The sequence below is a fragment of the Bos indicus x Bos taurus genome, chromosome 16 (assembly GCF_003369695.1).
Source record: "Bos indicus x Bos taurus breed Angus x Brahman F1 hybrid chromosome 16, Bos_hybrid_MaternalHap_v2.0, whole genome shotgun sequence".
NCBI classification, from domain to species: Eukaryota; Metazoa; Chordata; class Mammalia; order Artiodactyla; family Bovidae; genus Bos; species Bos indicus x Bos taurus.
The window spans coordinates 1,920,522-1,942,356 of NC_040091.1; the positions used below are offsets into that span (position 1 = coordinate 1,920,522).

At 46.9% G+C, this 21,835-nt stretch overlaps 1 protein-coding gene and 1 long non-coding RNA gene across 15 annotated transcripts in view; one reads left to right on the forward strand and one right to left on the reverse strand.

Moving 5' to 3' along the window:
• The window catches only part of PLEKHA6 (pleckstrin homology domain containing A6), a 138,305-nt gene extending 133,180 nt beyond the window's left edge, over positions 1-5,125 (reverse strand). For 3 of the 13 annotated variants that reach the window (XM_027564225.1, XM_027564224.1, XM_027564219.1), the window contains exon 1: positions 4,964-5,113. In XM_027564225.1, the coding sequence (XP_027420026.1) occupies positions 4,964-5,046 (83 nt within the window). In that variant the 5' untranslated portion in view covers positions 5,047-5,113. Of the gene's footprint in view, positions 1-4,963 lie in introns of all 13 variants that reach the window. The other 10 variants (XR_003514834.1, XM_027564208.1, XM_027564218.1 and 7 more) reach the window with 6 other exon arrangements.
• LOC113906294 lies at positions 4,829-8,963 on the forward strand. Of its 2 annotated transcripts, none has more exons than XR_003514835.1 (4): positions 4,829-4,998; positions 7,499-7,566; positions 7,673-7,837; positions 8,643-8,963. It is a non-coding gene; the product is annotated as an uncharacterized LOC113906294 (long non-coding RNA). The 2 variants fall into 2 exon arrangements; XR_003514836.1 differs by lacking the exon at positions 4,829-4,998 and adding an exon at positions 5,616-5,786.
• The last annotated feature ends 12,872 nt before the right edge of the window (positions 8,964-21,835 follow it).

Genomic DNA, 21,835 nt, shown 5'->3' on the forward strand with positions numbered 1-21,835 from the left:
TGGTTCTGCGACAGGGGGCGAGGGAGCAGAGCCAGGGACACTCAGCCCTTCCCCTCCCCTGTGGCCTGCGAGACCTCCAGCCCTCGCTCCCCGGACCACACGTGTCTCTACCCCTCAGACAGTCGCAGGGTCACGGAGGGGGCACACCCAGCACTCCCCACATCCTCTCCCACATCCTCCCCCACCCTGTCAGCTCCCTGAACAGTGCAGCCACAGGTTGTTCCCACCCTGCCCCTGGGCTAGTGGGGAAACTGTGGAACCAGAAGGACCGCGCTCATTGCAAACCCACCAGCTAGAATCTTCTTCAGGGACCCCAATCCGCTGACCCTTGCTGAGTGTTTCCAAGGCTTTCCCACCAACCTCAGGTCCCAGGATGCTGGCAAGTCCCAGGCCCGCCTTCCTCCCATCCCTCTCCCTCACTCTCAGTGGATAATCTCATCCCTCAACTCAACAGAAATAGAAACCACGAAGCAGAAGCAACCTCCCCCCAACACTTATACGTATCTCCTCTTGTCTTATAAGGAGCACATCAAGGCTGTATATCGTCACCCTGCTTATTTAACTTACATGCAGAGTACATCATGAGAAACGCTGGGCTGGAGGAAGCACAAGCTGGAATCAAGATTGCTGGGAGAAATATCAATAACCTTAGATATGCAGATGACACCACCCTTATGGCACAAAGTGAAGAGGAATTAAAGAGCCTCTTGATGAAAGTGAAAGAGGAAAGTGAAAAAGTTGGCTTAAAGCTCAACATTCAGAAAACTAAGATCATGGCATCTGGTCCCATCACTTCATGGCAAATAGATGGGGATACAGTGGAAACAGTGACAGACTTTATTTTTCTGGGCTTCAAAATCACTGCAGATGGTGATTGCAGCCATGAAATGAAAAGATGCTTACTCCTTGGAAGGAAGGTTATGACCAACCTAGACAGCATAATAAAAAGCAGAGAGATTACTTTGTCAACAAAGGTCCATCTGGTCAAGGCTATGGTTTTTCCAGTGGTCATGTATGGATGTGAGAGTTGGACTATAAAGAAAGCTGAGCACCGAAGAATTGATGCTTTTGAACTGTGGTGTTGGAGAAGACTCTTCAGAGTCCCTTGGACAGCAAAGACATCCAACCAGTCCATCCTAAAGGAAATCAGTCCTGAATATTCATTGAAAGGACTGATGTTGAAGCTGAAACTCCAATACTTTGGCCACCTGATGCAAAGAGCTGACTCATTTGAAAAGACCCTGATGCTGGGAAAGATTGAGGGCAGGAGGAGGAGGGGATGACAGAGGATGAGATAGTTGGATGGCATCACCGACTTGATGGACATGGGTTTGGGTGGACTCCGGGAGTTGGTGATGGACAGGGAGGCCTGGCGTGCTGCAGTTCATGGGGTCACAAGGAGTCAGACACAACTGAGTGACTGAACTGAACTATAGTACTTGTCTCTACATTGGACAAAAGGTGGCCCTCTCCCATTGAAGAAGGGTCCATGTGGGTCACAATCCACATCATCTCCCATCTTTTCTAGACCCTTACTCTATTGAGCATGGCAGGCTTTACATTCAACTTCACCCTCCCTCTCACATCCGTCACTTTAGCCCCATTCCTGTCTGTGTCTTCCACTGAACCCTCCGTCTCTCTCTCTCAAAGCTGCTTTCCCTTCCAGCTCCCTTCCCAAGCTCCTCTTCTTCCTGATCAGACAACCCTGTTAGAAACGAGTTCCTTCTAACAGTCCCCATTTTCTGGCCTGCCATTCACCAACCTCTGCAGTCTGGTTCCTGTCCCCAGCCCTCCCCTGAAGCCACTTTCCTAGAGGTCATTACAGATGCCCCAGTTCCTCAATCCAGTAAACGCTCTCCAGTCTTAACCTCATGTGGCTTTTGCACAGCTGATCATCCCTCTTCCTCGCCATCTGGGGCCATGCCACTCTGACCCTGGGGCTACCCACCTCCACGCCAGGTCTCCTCCATCTGGCCTCTCCTCTTCTGGCCTCTCCTCAAATGTGGTTTTGCCCAGAGACCCTCCCATCTTCCCCCTGACACACTCCTGGGTGGTCCCAGCTGTGCGTGATGACTCTCCAGTCCAGGGCCTCTCTCTTCAACCTCTAGCCTGTACACCTAGCTGCCTCTAGGACAGCACTTCCTGACTGTCCCATGGGAACCTCAAATTCGGGATTTCCTAGCTCAACTTGTACCTTCCCTAAAATCTGTTCCTCTTCCCATACTCCTGATTTCTATCAAATTCAAGTTAAAAATTCTAAGATTTAGCATTTCCCTGGTGGTTCAGTGGTTAAGAATCAGCCTGCCAGTGTAAGGGACACAAGCCTGATCCCTCATCCAGGAAGATCCCACACGCCGAGGGGCAGCTAAGCCCAAGCCCCACAGTTACTGAAGTCCGAGCTCTAGAACTGTGCTCCCCAACAAGAGAAGCCACCAGTGAGAAGCCCGTGCAATGCAGCAGAGAGTAGCCCCTCACCGCAACTGGGGAAAGTCAGCACACAGCAGTGAACACCCACTGCAGCCAAAAATAAATAAATACATTCTTTTTTAGCTCAGAATTATCTGGGGCTCTTTCCCCTCTCTCCCCTCATTCCTCAACATTCAAGAAGTAAATGAAAACTCTCAATTCTACGCCTAAAGATTCTCCCCGCCCTTTAGGGAGAAAAATCTTTAATTCAAGTCTCTTGGACTCTCCTGGACTTTGATGGGGCTTCCCACGTGGCTCAGTGGTAAAGAGCCCGCCTGCCAATGCAGGAGACAGAGAGACGTGGGCTCGATCCCAGGTCAGGCAGATCCCCTGGAGGAGGAAATGGCAACCGTCTCCAGTACTCTTGCTTAGAAAATCCCATGGACAGAGGAGCCTGGCGGGCTCCAGTCCATGGGGTCGCACAGAGTCTGACACGACTGAGCAGAGCACAGACTTTGGTGACTGCCTCCTACCTGCCCTCCACACCTCCAGTGTCTCCCATGTCGCCCCACTCAGCCCCCAAATCATCATTTCTGCAACTGCCAGACAGATCCTTCTACAGCACACGTCTAACTACATCACTTCTCTGTTCGAAATCACGTTTGGTTTCCTATCACCTACAGGATCATGTTCAAACCCCTTAGCCTAACACACAAGCCCCTCTGGAGCGGCCCTCTCCTGCCTGTTTTGCCTCAGCTTCTGCGGCACCCCAGCTGGCCCATCCCATCTCTCCTGAGCCCCTCAGAGTGTTTACGACAACCTGGGCTCCAACAGCCATAGGTGCCCTCCAACTCGCAGGCCTCTGCCTAGGGCCCCTTTCACTCTGGTCTCTCTCCTCCAGAATGATGTGAAATGTCTCCTCCTCCAGGAAGCCCTCCCTCAACTCTTCAGACCATTAGCTCTTTCTTCCTTGTGTTCCTATAACATCATGCAATTACCTCTGGAATGTATCTTATTATTTCATAAGTATTTGTTTGCATTTTATACCACCTTTAAAGAAAAACCTGTGTGTCTTATTGTTTTTTCTATCTCAATCCCTAAACTGCAGCAGACAAATAGTGGATATTCAACAAATGTCTATGGAATGAACAACAAAAAGAAGTTGGAAGGCAAGTAAGAAACTGAGAAGAAAGATAGGAAAAGCCAAATTAACCACTTTATCAGAATCCCTGAGGAGCTGTGGAAATGCAGATTCCGAGGCCACCCCAGATCCTCTGACTCAGACAGAATCCTTGGAGGCAGGGCTTGGGAACTGGCCTTTTAAACTAATTTCCTTGGGTGATTCTTACAGATTCTAAAGTCTCAAACCACTGACCAAAGAGACTCTTGTTCTAATACTGGAGAAGTTCTGTTATTTCAGAATCTGACCCAGGGTCAAGAACTTTAGTGGAGTTAATGTCTAAGATAGTATAATTATAACATCAACTTTGATCGCAGTAATAACTACAGAAGGAAAGCCTATAGCAAACGTGGAAACAGTAACACCAACAAGAAAACCACTGGCTGCCTGCACTGCTGCAAAGGCACTTTGTAACAAAAGGAAGGCACTGCACTCTGGGCTCGGTGGGAGCCCTGATTAACAAGTGGTCTCATCTCAGCCAAGTACTCTCCATCTCTGCAGAGCTTGCCTCCCATCTGAAACAGGAGCGGGTTGCATCCAAGCTTCCTTTCAGCTCTAATGTTCTGTGAGCGGCTATCTTGAGAAAGGGAAAACCCATCATGGGTGGGTAACAGTTCACATGCTGTGCTTCTAGGCTTGCTATATTATCAGGAGATTTCTATCCTGGCAAAAGATACCTGTCGTAGAAGCAGGCCAAAACAGCGTCAGCAGAGTCACTCTGTTATAATGAGATTAAGCCAGAGCCATTTTGGTTGATGAAATTAATATAACAGTGCTAATATATTACTGAGAGCAGCAGAGCCTCCCTCTCTAAAGAATGCCAGGTGTATTGTGGGCACCTTCTTCCCCTTGACCACAGCCCTGTAAAAGTGCCGGAGAGGGGCTGCCATCTGAGGAGCCCTGAGTGCCGGTCGGGGGACTGCAGGGACGGTAGGAGAGGGTCTCCTGGGTGGTTGGCACCTAGCCCACGTCTTCCTGTAGGAAAGGTGGGGGTGGGCACAAGGAAGAAGGGACCCTCCGCGGGCTCTGTCAGTCACCAGAGCTGGAAGGGAAGACCTGCGCGCTGGGCACCAGGTCCAGCCGTTCTCCTCGGGGACCCCGTTCTGCCGGCGGCCAGGGGAGAGGGCAAAGCCAGCACCTGGCCCGCCTCTCCAGGGCGGGGAGTGCGGAGCCTCTGCTGGACCTTGACCCACTGGGGAAAGGCGGGAGCCACATTCAAACAGGCACAGTGATAAACTTATTAGTCATGCGGGTTGTTCCAGCCACCCCTCCCACCACCCGGCCTCTCCGGCTGGTCCCCAGCCCTGCTGCCTTTCAAGTTGGACAACTTGGAAAGGAAAGAGAGAGGGGGAGACAAAATGACAGAGGCTCACATACTTGATGAAGAAGACTCTCCCACCGCGGTCAACTCCGTAGGTCCACCGGCCGGGCAAGTCCAGCCAATCAATCTCATCGGCCATCTCGGAGTCCCGCAGCCCCTCCGGCTCTCTCAGCACCAGGGCGTCGGGGTGGGAGGCGGGCGGGGGGCCTACGGCGAGCCCCCCACTCCTGCTCCTCCTCGAGGCGGCGACGGGGGCGGGGGTCCAGGCGGTCCTCCGGGTTCCCTGGCCCGGGGCTCCGGCCTCTCGCTGGAGGCAGCTGGCCGCCAGCCGGCGGCAGGGAGCGGAAGACTTAACCCCGGCGGGGCCGGGCGAGCCCGGCCGCAGACGCGCGCCGCCCCCGGAGTCTGCGCTCCGCTCCCGCCGTCTCCTTAACTTAATGACGGGCAATTAGCGCGGAGGGGCTCCGCCGCCCCGCTCGCGCGGGCGGCCCGCGGGCAGCGCCGAGGGCTCGGGCCCGTCTGCTCGCCGCGGCCGGGCAGCCGGCGGGGCCGAGCGGGCGAGCGCGCGAGCCGGAGGACGCTCCCCGGAGGGCGCGGGGCGCCGAGCGCGAGCGAGGGCGCTGCCGCCCGGCTCCCGGCCCGCACGCGGCCGCCCGCCCGGCGAGCGGAGGGCGGGGCCCCGCGCCGCCCCGAGGGCCGCTCCCGGCCGGCGGGGTCCGCCGCGGCCCGCGGGCCCCCGAGTCCTGACTCCCGGCGCGGGGGGCACCCGTTTGGCAGACAGAGATGGGAATCCCGAACCGCAGGGACACGTCCAGCCTCTGACCCGAAAGGGGGAAGTGATCTGGTTCTGCTCGGCGGGAGGTTAGCAGAGGAACAAAGGTCAGATGCAGGGAAGGCTGGCACGGCTGTGAGTAGCAAGGCGCCCCTTCTCGCTAGAATGTCAACCTCATGAGTCAAGCTAGTCCTTACTTACCTGTCTTTCTGAGTACTTCCTCTAAGAAGCCTGCCATGACTAAGGAAGAATCAGAGTGAGACCTTCAGATGCACTCAGAAAGCAACAGCTTTTGTATACCTAATTTGTGCAGAAAAGGGAAGGAAAGAAAAAAAAAAAAAAGAAAGAAAGGAGGGAATGTGTTCCATGTACGGAACATAGATTGCAAGCATTCAGTACTAGTATATCAAAATGGTATTGCTGGAGCCCACAGTTCTGTGGTCCAAGGGGTTGCAAAGAGCCCTATGGTGACTGAGCGACTGAACTGACAGTTCTGCTGTCTCTGGTTTGCATCAAAGTTGGACTCCAGTCAGCTTTCCCAGCTTACTCAGGACCTGCCCTTGAGGCTTCCACTAGGTAAACACTGTCCTAATCCATGTGTCAGACCAAAGGGAATAGATACCTGTCTTTAGAGGAAGCAATGTGTCGCTTGGCAGTTGGCAAGTATCTGTTGAATGAGCAAGTTTATTGTAAGCATTCTAAGGGACATGATGCCTGTTCTACCCAGGTGATTCCTACTCATCCCTTTGGTATCAACCCGTGTGTTGCCTACTCCAGAAAGCCATTCTTGATTCCACTCTAGGCAGATTTATATGTGTATCCTCCATGTGTCATGTAACTTTATTAATAACCCTGTAGTGGAGCTTATCTGGAGAAGGAAATGGCAACCCACTACAGTCCACTGGGTCACAAAGAGTTGGACATGACTGAGCATACATACAGTGGAGCTTAGCACACTATAATGCAATCCTTGGTTTACTTATCTGTCTCCTTCAGAGCAGGGGCTCCATTTGGTTCATCTTTATAGCCCCAGCACCTACCTGGGACACACAATTTATATTTGATGAATGACTGATACTATCCTAACTAGAAATGGCTCTTAACTCTAACCACAATCCTGTACTTTTGGACCCTATTTAGGGGCCAGATAAATATAACCACCTGCAACATCCGGGTGTATGTGGGGAGAGCTTTCTGGAAAAAAGAACAACCAGTGAGCCTTCTCAGGAATCCTAAAGGCTCAACCTAGGTGTAATGTGTGTACATAGATACTGAAGCCACTGCTGCTGCTGCTGTGTCTGACTCTGTGTGACCCCGTAGATGGCAGCCCACCAGGCTCCCCCGTCCCTGAGATTCTCCAGGCAAGAACACTGGAGTGGGTTGCCATTTCCTTCTCCAATGCATGAAAGTGAAAAGTGAAAGTGAAGTCGCTCGGTCGTGTCCGACCCTCAGCGACCCCATGGACTGCAGCCTACCAGGCTCCTCCGTCCATGGGATTTTCCAGGCAGGAGTACTGGAGTGGGGTGCCATTGCCTTCTCCACTGAAGCCACAATATGCCTCAAAGAATATCTCATCCTAGCCTCTTGACTTAAATATAGGAAGCAGAAGAGCAAAGAAGTGAAGAGAAAGTTCATGTCACTGAGCAAGGCTCTGCCCAATGTCCAGGCCAGAACTCTTTCCATTGCATGATTCTACCTCCAACACTGGAAATTCACTCTGCCAACAAACAGGCTGATTCTTGGTGCCAGTTTGGGTCCATTCTCCAGAAGCAAAAAGGAGCAAAAACCTATAATACCCAACTCTTTTCTGCCTTTTCAGATCCTACATGTTTTTAGTAAAGAAAGCTGCATTTGACAGTAAAGGAGAGCTGCATCTGAGAATCACAGGTGAGGAGGCATGCCCCTCTGTAGCTCCTGAATTGACATGTCTGGGAGTGTCAAGGGGTCAGACTTCACCGGTCCCCCATCCCCAACCTGTGAAACACCTGTTAAGGCCCATCCCGCTGGTAAAGCCCAGAGCCACCTGCCCACCCCTATGATATCAGATGATCCGAACCACCAGGACTGCTGCCAAGATGCCTCCAGGGAAAATACCAGCAACCAGAGCACTCCCTGTCCAACCTGAGCAACCGGTTAAGTGCGGCTTCTTGGGCTGAAGGTGGGTGGAAATAGGGAACAGTATGACATGCTCTTGAAAACATGTATCACACCACTGTCTTCTCGGAGGAGCAGGGGCTCCTGAGGGTTTCTTCAAAAGATTTTTGTCTTGTTTATCTCTAATCTAGCCTGGGGTTCCTTGGGACATTTATCTAGACCAAAAACAAAAAAGAGCAAGTGGTTGAGATTTTGAATGTTTTTTACTCTTTTGGAATAAGAAATCAGGTTTGAAAATACTTTCTCACTGTGGTGTATTCTTGCCAGTGACTCTTTACATTCTAGTTCTTGTTTATTAATTATGATCAGGATTGATACTGCTAAGCAAAGAAACTTTCTTTAGCAAAGAAACTAAAGACAATTCAGAAAGAGTAGAAAACTCAAATAAAAATAGGTATTGGCTCAACAATTACCTGGAAGAAGGCAGGAGAGGGATATGCTGAAATGAAAACCTTACCTGCTTTGCAATTAAGTCAGAAATTTAGCTGTTTGTTTTTTCCTTACAGCAAATTTTATCTCTTTAAAAGCAACAAATCATGTGGATAAAATATATCAGTGATATTTAGAAATGATTCTGATTCTCTCATATATTTTGAGAGCTTAAGTCCGTCACTTGAATGTTATCATGCTTCTGGCATGGTTCCAGCGGTAGGCTGAAAAACAGCTCCCCAGAAACTGTCCGTGTCAAATCCCTGGAGCGCATGAATGTGACCTTACTTGGATGGAATTAGGATAAGGATCTGGAGATGAGGAGATTATCCCGGATTATTCAGGGTGGGCCCTAAATTCAATGACACATGTCCTTATAGGAGAAGAGCAGGAGGAGACTTGAGACAGACGGAGAGCAGGAAGCAATGTGACCACAGAGGCAGAGGCTGGAGGGAAGCCACCACAAAGCAAGGGATGGTGACAGTCACCAGAACCTGGAAGAGACGAAGAAGGAATTCTTCCCCCGAGCCTGCAGAGGGAGTGTGGCCCTAACACTTCAAATTTCAGTCTTCTGGAATCCAGAACTGTGAGAAAGTAAATTTTTTTTTTGTTTTAAGCCAGCCAATTTGAGGTAATTCGCTATAGCATCTTGGTAAATTCACACAGTACCTATAAGAAAATAATACGTTATTGAGGACCGACATAAATGTCTGTTATTTTAACTTGTCCAATATCCAACCTCCTGTCTCCTGTTAATAGCCCCTGGAGCTTCCCTTTGACGTCTAGCTTTTTGCCACTGTCAGTCCATGTGGGTTGAGTGGGCTGCCCCCACACTCACCCCAGCTCCATCGGTTCAGGAAGGACACATGGCTCAGACCAGACCAGTGAGACTCAGTTTTAAGAAGATCCTAGAGCTCCTGGGCAGAGAAGGCAATGGCACCCCACTCCAGTACTCTTGCCTGGAAAATCCCATGGATGGAGTCGCTAGAGTCGGACACAACTGAGCGACTTCACTTTCACTTCTCAGTTTCATGCATTGGAGAAGGAAATGGCACCCCACTCCAGTACTCTTGCCTGGAGAATCCCAGAGACGGGGGAGCCTGGTGGGCTGCCATCTATGGGGTCGCACAGAGTCGGACACGACCGAAGCGACTTAGCAGCAGCAGCAGCAGAGCTCTTGGGAAGAAGCCCTTTCTCTCTTGGATTCCAAGCGGGCAGGTGTCACTCTGGTGCTGCTGGGGTCTTTCTGAGGGGAAGCTGGCTGAGAGCGAGTCCAGTCCAGGAGAAAGTGGAGTCAGAAGATACAGACACGCTGCGTCCTTGTATCCCAGAGCCCCAGGACCAGCCTGCCAGGAGAGGCCCTATCACTGGGATTTCTACTTGTAGGTGCCCAGAAACACCCTTATTTGCTCCAGCCAGTTTCTGCCCCTGACAACTGAAAAAGTCCTAGCCAGGACAAAGGTCAAAGTGTCCTGTGGCCCTTCTGCTTTGTTGTAACCAATGTTTCTTTGAGAAAGTCAATGAGATAACCACCTGCACTTCTAGTGACTTGAGAATGTGAACTCTTCCAATAAAACTGCAATTTTAGATCAAGGAAAGGTCTTTTGTGACCATCTGGTCAAAGTCTATAATTTCCCTCTTAAGGGTACTAGAGAACTCAGGAGAAGTACCCAGAGTTGTGGCAATTCCTCGGGAGAGTTGGGACCACAACTCAGGTCTCCTGAGAACCCGATCAGTAGAAAGCTATATTTAAAGGCATTTGCTTTATCATTTAAACGTATCTGGCCAAGAGACTCACAGTTATAATTATAACTGATTCCTCTGCTCTGCTAAAGAAGACCCACAACAGTAGTTTTTGTTGAGTGCTGGTGTTTGATAGCTCTGCAGCAGGCTAGGTCACTAGCCACTGTTAATTATTTTACAGGAACTAGGAAGCAAAGGAAAAGAAATCAAGGCCCTCTCTGCTGGGATGATTAATAGATATACGATTATGTAAACATGCAAGAGCCCAAACCAGTTGCTTGATAGAAGTGGTGATTCGATAAAGGTTTTAGAGAGGTGGGGTTTTTAGTGTTTATATTGTCTGTTCCTTTGCCTGATCTCGGATCGTGTGGCTCTCAGCGGCTGTGGTGTGCAGGCCAGTAGCTGCAGCATGTAGGCCTGTGGGCCCCGCCGCTCCTGGCATGTGGAATCCGTGTTCGCCACCCAGGGATTATACCCTTGTCCCCGGCATTGTGAAGCAGATCCTTAACTTCTGGACCACCAGGGAAATCTTGAGAGTGGCACGTTTTGTTATAAAAAAACTGTTGAACTGATGCTGGTAACCAGAGGATTGTGGAATCCTGAAATTTCTCTAAAGCCAGTTGACCTGAATTACATTTGTTCCACAGATATTTGCCGAGTACCTTCTGTGACCCCAATATTCTTCTAGGTACAGAGGATCCAAGAGTGAATAAAACAGAAAAGTCCTTGCTCACATAGAATTTACATTTAATAAATACACAGTCTTGGAGGACAATGAGTCTATGGAGAAAAGTGGAAAGAGTAAAGGAGAGGAGGGTAGTGGATGCTGCTATCTTATATTCCATAGATATCATATAGGGTTGGCAGCAAAGGCCTCATTAAGCAGAAGGACATTTGGACAAAGACTTGAAGGAAGAGAGAGCAAACCATGTGACCCTGGGGAAACATTTTCCAAGTAGAGGAAACAACAAGTGCAAAGGCCCTGAGGCACGAATATCCTTGGAATGTTTGTGAAATAATGAGGCCAGCATGGCTGAAGCGGAATAAACGAGGCAAAGGAGATGAGGACCAGTGGGCTGGGGGCCAGTGGGAGAAGCTAGATCATTCCAGGATACGGGAAGAAGATCAGCTGTTATTCTAAATGAGATGGGGAACTACTGGAGGTTTGAGTGTAGGAGACATCATCATTATGATTTACTGACTCTCTTAGAGGATCATTCTAGCGGGTATTCGAAATAGAGCAGTAACAGATTCCAGTTATGAGGCTACTGCAATAATCCAAGCAAGACACCATGCTGGTTTGGTTCGTTGTGTTGGTGGATAGAAGCAGTGAGAAACCGTCAGATTCCGAGTATCTTTTAAAGGTAGAATTGCTAGAAATTGCTTACAGATTGTAACTGGACTGTGAGAGAAAGAGAATGCACGCACGATCTGCCCTCTCCTTTTCTTTGTGAATGATGAGAATGCTCTCAAGGCTCACTTCCAAGGTTTCCTCCTACCTGACTACGAGGGATTTGGCCTGAGCACCAGAAAGGACAGAGTTGCCACTGACTGAGATGGGAGTCGGCTGCAGAAAGAGCAGGCATGTCAGGGAGAGGGGGAAACCACTTCAGCTCTGAGCACGCCATGCTGGAGATGCCTGAGATACCCCGGCAGAGATGCCAAGGAGATGTCGGCACGTATGAGATTAGCGTCTGGGCCAGGAGTAGGGAGATTTGGTATTTTTCAGTGGTTAGATGGTATTAATACCATGAAGCAAGTTGAGATCACAAAGAAAATGTGTGTGAGTAGGGAGGAGGCAGAGATCAAGGGCTGAGAACCAGGACACACTACTTTTTAGAGGTCGTGTTAATGAGAGGGAACCTGAACAAAAGACTCAGTCACAAGTGGCTAATGAAGCGGGAGGCAAACAAGAGAGAACCGTCCTGAAAGTGAGCCTTGAGTGCGTTCACGTCACTCTTGAGGAGGAGGAGTGTGCAAACGTTGCGTGTGTTCCAGAAGGGCTGAGGTTAGGCTGGGTTCTGTCTGAGCAGGAAGAGACTTGTACTCCTGGGTGAGAGCGTGGAGAGACCGCTCAGGTTATTTTGTGGTTGGTCTGAGAAGGGCCCTGGAAGATGATCGTTTTCGCTAATGAGCCCTTGCTCAGCACGGAGAGGAGCGCCTGAAACGTGCTTCCTTCAGGCCGCGTCTCTGTCCCTGTGCTGGCTTCTCCTGGGAAGGAGGCCAGCCCGAGATGGCTGTCTGACTTCTCCTCCAGGACTGTGTCCTGGCGCAGAGACCAGGCGCTGGCAGCTCCCCCACGGCGTGGAGGGCGGGTGGGGCAGGGCTGAGAGAACAGTCTATCATCACAGGCAGATACGGGCAGGCGGGGCCTGGAGCCACTGCTTGCATTTCCTCTCTGGGTTTCTTCTTGAATCTTTAAGCACTGACTTTAAAGTCTGACCTGGGGTTTTTCTAGAAAATGGCAGCTAGTGCTGACTTTGGCGTTTCCTGGAACTATCACAGCACTTTGGTTCAGTTTAGTTCAATAAACTTACAAGGCACCATTATGCCTGTATCTCTGAAACCATTCCAGCCTTCAACCAACCAGTTCCTTCTCCTGTCTCTGTCACTCACCAACCTGCTGGTCAGGCTTCTACGCCAGCTTCTGGCTCATCATCATCCTCCCCATTCCTGTCTCCCTTTCACTTTGGGGAATTTCAGTGCTGATGTGAAGAAACTACTCAATGTCCTAACCTCGCAACACCTTAATCTCTGCAGTTCCAGGGACATTCACCTCCACTCCAGTAAGTTACTCACACCCAAGGCCATTCCTTGGACTTTCTCACAACTCAGATTTACTCCTATCTGGAAGGCAAAATGTCTAATATCCCACGTTCTGACCACAGTTTCGGTTCTTTTAATGTCCTCTTTACTTTCTTCCCTTTACACATGTTCCTTGCCTTCCTACAGTACCTGTGTGCTCAGTCGCTTCAGTCGTGTCCGACTCTTTGCAACCCCATGGTCAGTACCTTTAGCCTCTTGACTTTCCTCCTAATCTATCGCTTATTTCACTTCCTGCAGCGCTCTACTCAAACGCTTGGCCTGTGACTTTATCCCCTCACTAACCAAGATTCTAGTCCATGTGTTCTCAGCTGTTACCCTACTGAAAACTCCACTTGGAATTTATCTGCCCACCTTTTCTGCTCCAATGCCTAGAAAAATATCCTACCAAGCCATTGTAGGGATTAAATAAATCGATACCCCTATCATTCACACTCTCCAGTCTCCCACAGGCCTCCTTCTGTGTCTGTAGTCACTCTCAGCAGCAGACCATCATCATTCCAAGAGAAAATAAAGGCCATAAGGAAAGCACCACTTTAACCTAGAACACCTTCACTGCAGCCTCCCCATGCCTATTGTTACACTGTCTATACACCTTCACTACAGCCTCCCCATGCCTATTGTTACATTGTCTATACACCTTCACTGCAGCCTCCCCATGCCTATTGTTACAACATTGTCTATACACCTTCACTGCAGCCTCCCCATGCCTATTGTTACATTGTCTATACACCTTCACTACAGTCTCCCCATGCCCATTGTTACGTTGTCTATACACCTTCACTGCAGCCTCCCCATGCCTATTGTTACATTGTCTATACACCTTCACTACAGCCTCCCCATGCCTATTGTTACAACAGTCTATATTTCTACCCATCTGTCTCTCTTGCTTCCTATCCGCAGCTACATTTTCATGTTCTCATTCTTCCCGGTTCCTCACCAGACTCCTCTGTCCCCGGGATTCTCCAGCCAAGAGTACTGGAGCAGGTTGCCATTTTCTCCTCCCGGGGGATCTTCCTGACCCAGCAACTGAACCCTTGTCCCTTATGTCTCCTGCATTACCAGGCGGGTTCTTTACCACTAGTGCCCCCGGGGAAGCCCTTCAGAAATCTTACTCAAATCAACTATCTCTTCTTCCCTACAGTTTCAAGCTTTTCCCTGAAGTTCAAGAATTCTGCCTTAAAAAAAAAAAAAAAAAGCCCCAAGCCAACCCCCCACCCCAATTACCTTATCACCACTTTCTCCTTCCTTTGACTTCAAGTTTCTTAAAGGAATGCCCTATGTCCTTGGCGTGTCTAATCTCTTATTTCCGGTTACTCACAATCTGGTTTCTGTTCCCTTGTCTCCTTGAAAATGGTTAGAATTCTTCTGACAAAAATAAGCATTCATTTCCAGGTTGCCAAATCCAGCAGATCATCTTCTGTCTCACCTTAGGTGACCCTCCTGGTGACAGTTCTTCCTTCTCTCCTTCCTGCAATGGGTGCCCCGTCTGTTTCACCCTCTACAGCCCAGCCATCCTGAAACCCCTACAGCTGATTATCCTTCGTGCCTGTGGCCCCCTTGGCCGGAGGAATCCTTCTCTCTTTTCTTCTTCAATTCTCCTTGAAATCACAGCCCAGGAAGACACCCTCTGCACTGGCCATGTGCCCCACGTTTGCCGCTGTTACAGTACTCATCGTGTGTGACAGCTCACTTTCCTGTTTCCCTGGACTGAAACTCCTTGGGAACAGGAACTCTCTTTTAAACCTACTTGTTTGTCCAGGATTTGACACAGTTGGCCACCACAACCTGCCTGGAGCTTTTTTTTCCCCCAGGCCTTCATGACACCACATTTCCCTGGTTTATCTCCCACTTCACTGGCTATTGCTTCTTAAACTCTTGGATTACAACTTCTCTGTTTAACCTCAAAATGTTGGAGTATTCCAACTCCACCAAACTCCACCCTGGCCTGTTTCTGCAGTCTGCATACTCTCTACCTACTCTCTCTAGGCAATCTCCTCTACCATTTTTTTGTTTTAATGTTTAGTTACTTACTGGCACCGCAACTGGGTTTAGTTGCCGCACGTGGGGTCTTTCGTTGTGGTGTGTAGGCTTAGCTGCCTGCAGCGTGTATGATCTTAGTTCCCCGACCTCCCAACTAGGTATCATACCCGTGTCCCCTGCATTCCCAGACAGATTCTTAACCCCTGGAGCACCAGGCAAGTCCGTCCTCCATTGTTTTAAATCTCATCCACATGCTGCTGGTTCCCAAGTTTCTGTTTGAGTCTGACGTCTCCCCTGGGCTTCAGATGCACAGATCCAACTGCCTACTCCTTGTGGGTAGGACACAGTGGAGGCATGGACCAGGCGGCAGTGTAGGTGGAAAGGGGGTATATCTGGAGGCAGGGAGATCCAATTGATTGTGAGAAATGGAAATCTAGGGTGACTTTTGGGTTAGGATGACCAACAATCTCTGTTTTGCCGGAGGCGGAGGGGTTTCCTGGGGCGTGGAGTTATCAGAGCTAAAACCAGGACAAAAGTGAAAGTGTCAGTCGCTCAGTCGTGTCCAACTCTTTATGACCCCAGGGACTGTGGCCCGCCAGGCTCCTCTGTCCATGGGATTCTCCAGGCAAGAGTACTGGAGTGGGTAACCGTTCCCTTCACCAAGAGATCTTTCCCAACCCAGGGTCCCAGGCAAATCAGGACAGTTGGTCATACTACTCCTAGGTTTGAGGGGCCAAGAAATGGGGTGATTGTTAATTGGACCATATTCTGAGATAATGAGGACTCAGGGAAAACTAATTGAAAGATGTATTAAGTTTGAGATGCTTATTAAACATCATCTTCATCCTTGTCGCCAAGCATAGTAGAGCTGGCCCATTGTAATTTCTCCTCCTCCTTCATCTGATCAGTCACTGAGTCCTGTCAACCATAATACCTTCATTGCTCCCCAGCTCCCCTCTCCAGTCTAGCCATCTCTCTGGTTGAGCTCACTGCTTCATACCTATACTTGTACAAGAACATCCTACTTGATCTCTCTTCTGGCTTCTGCTCAGTTCAGTCCAACCACCAAATGATCCAAGAGCCATTCCAAAAGAATCAGTCTGACCATGTCACTCCCTGGCTGGCTTGATACTTTATGTAGAAGGAAACAGACCAAACTGCTTAGCATGGCTTTCAAAGTACTCTATCATTCAGACCCTACGTAACAAACCTGTCCTCCATCCCATAGAACCTAACCCAGTTTGACCAGCTTATTCGAAATTTCTCCAACATGCTCTCTATATTCTTCCATTTCTACCTTTTCTCTAAACCCATTTTTTTCTACTTGAAGTGTCTTTTACCTCCCTATCCTTTAACTTCCCTCTTCCTCCAACATTCACCTGATCACTTATTTTTCAAACTCCAACCCATTTACTGAGAGAATGAGTGAAGCATCACAGTTAAAAGTATGGATGCTAGAACCAATCAGGGCTTAACTCTCAGTTCTCTGCCATTCCCTAGCTGTGTAACCTTGGGTAGGTTACTATGTGTCAGGTCCCTCATCCGTAAACCAGGAGATATATACACATATCACATAATATACACTAGTTGGTATTATTATGTGTCAAATATGGTACTAAGAACTTTTCATACATTATCTAATTTAGTCCTCCCAACTTCTCTGAGAGGTATTATTATTATTCAGATTTTAGGTATGACCCCTTAATATTCAAGGGCACACAGCTGGTGGAAATGGAAAACTGGAATTCAAGCCCAAGTCTGTCTGGATCAATGCCTAGGTTTCCTTCACAGCACTAGAAAGAGCCCAGGGAAGGAAAGCAGAGAGGTCTGATCCTTTAAACTGCCGCTTAGATGGAACAGGCAGCGAAGACTGTGTGTTCTGGAAGGAGGACAGAGAAACACAGAATCAGGAGGAAGTAACATCAGGATCAGAGTCAAAGGGAGGTGATGAGCCAGTATATAACCCCTCAGGTGAAAAGAAAGAACTGTACGTTACACAGTTATGTGTAATGATCTTAATAGCAATATCAGGTTATGATCTTAATAGCAACATCAGGCTACATTCCCAAAAGCAATGTCAGGATTGTTGCTGGGAAAAGGCAAACTGAAACTGTTAACTTGAGGAGACAAGTGCTGTGTGTAACATTTTAACCCCAAGGAACCTAGCACAAAATCAGAGACTCAGAGTTTAGGAGCTGGACAAGACAATGGAGTGACATCTTCAAAGTACTGAAAGAAAAAAAAATTAACCTAGAATTCTTTGGCTAGTGAAAATATCATTCAAAAATAAAGGGTTAGCCCGCACTCTGGAGCCCGCGAGCCAGAACTACTGAGGCTGCAAGCCACATCTACTGGAGCCTGAGCGCTCTCTAGAGCCTGCGCTCTAGAACGAGAAGCAACCACAATGAGGAGCCTAAGCCCTGCAGCTAGAGCAAGCCCACACACAGCGATGCGGACCTTGCTGTTGTTGTTGTCCAGTCGCTCAGTCATGTCCGACTCTTTGTGACCCCATGAACTGCAGCACGCCAGGCTTCCCTGTGCTTCACCAACTCCCAGAGCTTGCTCAAACTCATGTCCATTGAGTCCGTGATGCCATCCAACCATCTCATCCTCTGTCATCCCCTGCTCCTCCTGTCTTCAGTCTTTTCCAGCATTAGAGTCTTTTCCAAGGAGTCAGCTTGTCACATCTGGTGGCCAAAGTATTGGAGCTTCAGTATCAGTCTTTCCAATGAATATTCAGACTGATTTCCTTTAGGATGGACTGGTTGGATCTCCTTGCAATCCAAGGGACTCACAAGAATCTTCTAAAACACCACAGTTCAAAAGCATCAATTCTTTGACACTCAGACTTCTTTATAGTCAGTCCAACTCTCACATCCATACATGACCACTGGAAAAACCATAGCCTTGACTAGACGGACCTTTGTTGGCAAAGTAATGTCTCTGTTTTTAATACACTGTCTAGGTTTGTCATAGTTTTTCTTCCAAGGAGCAAGCATCTTTTAATTTCGTGGCTGCAGTCACCATCCACAGTGATTTTAGAGCCCAAGAAAACAAAGTCTGTTACTGTTTCCATTGTTTCCCCATCTATGTGCCAGGAAGTGATGGGACTGGATGCCATGATCTTCGTTTTCTGAATGTTGAGCTTTAAGGCAACTCTTTCACTCTCCTCTTTCACTTCATCAAGAGCTCTTTAGTTCCTCTTCGCTTTCTGCCATAAGGATGGTGTCATCTGCATATGTGAGGTTATTGATATTTCTCCCAGCAGTCTTGATTTCAGTTTGTGCTTCATCCAGCCCAGCATTTCACATAAGGCACTCTGCATATAAGTTAAATAAGCAGGGTGACAATATACAGCCTTGACATACTCCTTTCCCAATTTGGAACCAGTCTGCTGTTTCATGTCCAGTTCTAACTGTTGCTTCTTGACCTGCATACAGATTTCTCAGGAGGCAGGTATGGCAGTTTGGTATGCCTATCTCTTTTAAGAATTTTCCAGTTTCTTGTGATCCACACAAAGGCTTTAGCGTAGTCAATAAAGTCTCTGTGTGTACACACATGAAATGGTATAATATTATTTAAAGATCTACTGTGATGAGTTAACCTATATATTTAAACATTACAATAGCCACAAAAATGAAATCAGATAAAGAGGTATAGCTGATAGGTCAATAGTGTAGATAAAATCACACACAAAAAAATACTCAATCCAAAAGAAGGTAAGAAAAGAGAGAAAAAAATGAAATCAGATGGAACATAAAGAAAACAAAGAGCAAGACAGTAAATTTAAATTCAACTCTATTGACAAATACATTAAATATAAGTGGTCTAAATACTCCCAATTAAAAGGCAGACATCATCATATTGGTTTTAAAAATACAACTGTACGGACTTTCCTGGTGGTGCAGTGGATAGGAATCCACCTGTTAATGCAGGGCACATGTGTTCAATTCCTGGTGTAGGAAGATTCCACATTCCGTGGAACAACTAAGCCCAGGCACCACAACTACTGAAGCTGTGTGCTGCAACGATGAAGCCCACACCCCCAGAGCCTGCGCTCCACGGCAAGAGAAGCCACTGCAGTGAGAGGCCTGAGCTCCAAAATGAAGAGTAGCCCCTCGCTCACCATAGCTAGAGAAAACCTCCACACAGCAACAAGTACCCCCCAATTTTTTTTTTTTTTTTTTAAAGAAAGCAACTATAACAGGCTTCCCCAGTGGCTCAGCAGTAAAAAATCCATCTGACATGCAGGAGAAGTGGTTTCAATTCCTGGGTTGGGAAGATCCCCTGGAGAAGGAAATGGCAACCCACTCCTGTATTCTTGCCTAGGAAATCCCGTGCGCAATGGAGCCTGGCGGGCTGCAGTCCCTAGAGGTCACAAAGAGTTGGACACAACTGAGCAACTAAACAACAAAAAGCCGCTGTATGTTGTCTACAGGAAACCTGCTTTAAATATGAGGACTACACAGTCCATGGAATTCTCCAGGCCAGAACACTGGAATGCTGAGAAGCTGTTGCCTTCTCCAGGAAATCTTCCCAACCCATGGGTCAAACCCAGGTCTCCCGCAGCTCATGTGGGTTCTTTACCAGCTGAGCCACTAGGGAAGCCCAAATACAAGGACAGGTGGGGTTGGAAATAAAACTATGGTCAAACTTACAGCTATGGCAGTGTGACAAGACTGTCAATCCTCTCCACCAAAAGCAAACACCAAACTGGACAAACCATCAAAAAGAAATATCTCAGGGCTCTGGAAATGAACCAAAGGTGCCTCCCCCAATATAAGGAGTATTTATTCTTGAATAACTGCTAGAGCTTTGGGTATAAAGTAATAAAGAAAGTGGGTTTCTCAACCTCAGAACATGACATTGGGGACTGGATAAATCCTTGTTGTGAGGGAGGATTCATTTTGATATTTGGCGAAACTAATACAATTTGTAAAGTTTAAAAATAAAATAAAATTTTTTAAAAATTGAAATAATAATGAGTAATAAGTACCCTGATTGTTTATTCAAATTAGTTTTCACATGTTATATTTTTATTAAAAACATGATCATTAAGAGTCTTGAGTATTCACAAAAGGGAGGGGGTATATGTATACCTATGGCTGATTCATGTTGAGGTTTGATAGAAAACAAAAAGTCTGTAAAGCAATTATCCTTCAATAAAAAGTTAATTAAAAAAAAGAAAATATATAGAACTGTATGAAAATGAAATTACAACATGTGAGCACATTTGAGAAGCGGCTAGAGCAGTGCTTATAGGGAAATTTATAGCATTGGGTAGTTACATTAGAAGAAAAGAAAGGTTTTGAAACAGTGCTTCAAGTTCCACCTTAAGAAATTTGAAAAAGACAATTAAACCCAAAGAATGTGAAAGAAGGAAGTAGATTACAAATCAGAAATCAGTGGACTAGAACACAAAACAGAGCAAAGTACAATGGAAAAAATCAACGAAACCAAATGCTGCTTCTTTTGAAAGATTGATAAAATTGACAAACCTCTTGACAGATTAAAAAGAAAGAGAAGAGGAAAGATATAAATCACCAACACTGGGAATGACAGAGAGGACATCACCTAGCCTACTAACCATGAAACATATGAAACGTTGGTGATAGAAAAACTTTAAAGCCCCAATAAATGGAGAAATGTACTCTGTTTTTGGATCAGAAGACAATATTGCTAAGGTGTCAATGTTCTAAAGTCAATCTATAAGGTCAATGCAATCCCATTTAATACCTCAGTTAAGTTTTTTTTTTGGTAAGAATAAGCTGCTTATAAGATAAAAGAGAAATGCAAAGGACCTACAAGAGCCAAAACTATGTTGAAAAAGAACAAAGTGATTTCAAGACTTATTATAAAGTTAACAGTAAAGTTAACAGTAATCAAGACAGTATAGCATTTATGTAAGGACAGAGATACAAACCACTGAAACAGAAATTGAAATAGTATATAATCAGTTGATTTTTTTTTTTTGCCCATACATACAGCATATGGGGAGCTGGGGAGGAATCTTAGTTCCCTGACCAGGGATGGAACCCTTGCCCCCTGCATTGGAAGCATGGCATCTTAACCACTGGACTGCAAGGGAAATCCTAATATAGTCAATTGATTTTTAACAAAGATGCCAATGTTACTTTTCAACAATTTATTATCTGTGTGTAAAAATATCAATCTCACGACCTTACTTCATATCATATACAAAAATTAACTCAGGGACTTCCCGAAGTGGTCCAGTCCCTGAGACTCTGAGCTCCCAATGCCGGGGGCCTGGGTTCAATCCCTGGTCATGGAACTAAGATCCCACATGCCACAGGGCAACTAACCCCTGTGCCGCAGCTAGAGAAGCACGCAGTGAAGAGCCTGTGCCACAGTGCAAACCCGGAACAGCCAAATAACAAATTAATTAAGCCCATTTGAAAACAAACACACACACAAAAAGTTAACTAAAAATGGATCACTGACTTAAATGTCAAAATTAAAACCATAAAATGTCCAGAAAAAGAAATAGGAAAAAATATTTATGACTTTGCATTAGAGAAAGAGTTATGAGGTAGGGCAATAAAAAAAGCACAGACCATAGAATAAAAATCGATAAATTGGACTTCAGCAACATTAAAAATTTTGCTCTTCAAATAACATTAAGAAAATGAAAAAGCAAGCTACTGACTAGGAGAAAATATTTTCTATATACACACACACAACTTGGTTTAAAAAATGGACAAAAGATTTGAACATATGCTTTGCCATATCATTAAACATCAAGGAAAAAAAATTTACACTAAAATAAGATGTCACTACAAACCCACTAGAGTAGCTAAACTTAAAAAGATTTATAATGTAAAGTGTTGGCAAGGGTGTGAAACAACTGGATCTCTCATACTGGCTGCCAAGTGGAACAGCTACTTTGGAAAACTGGGAGTTTTCTTATAAAATTTTATATATATATATATATATAGTTATCATTTTATCCAGCATATCATTCTTAAATCTATCCAAAAGGAATGAAAATGTACATCTACAGAAA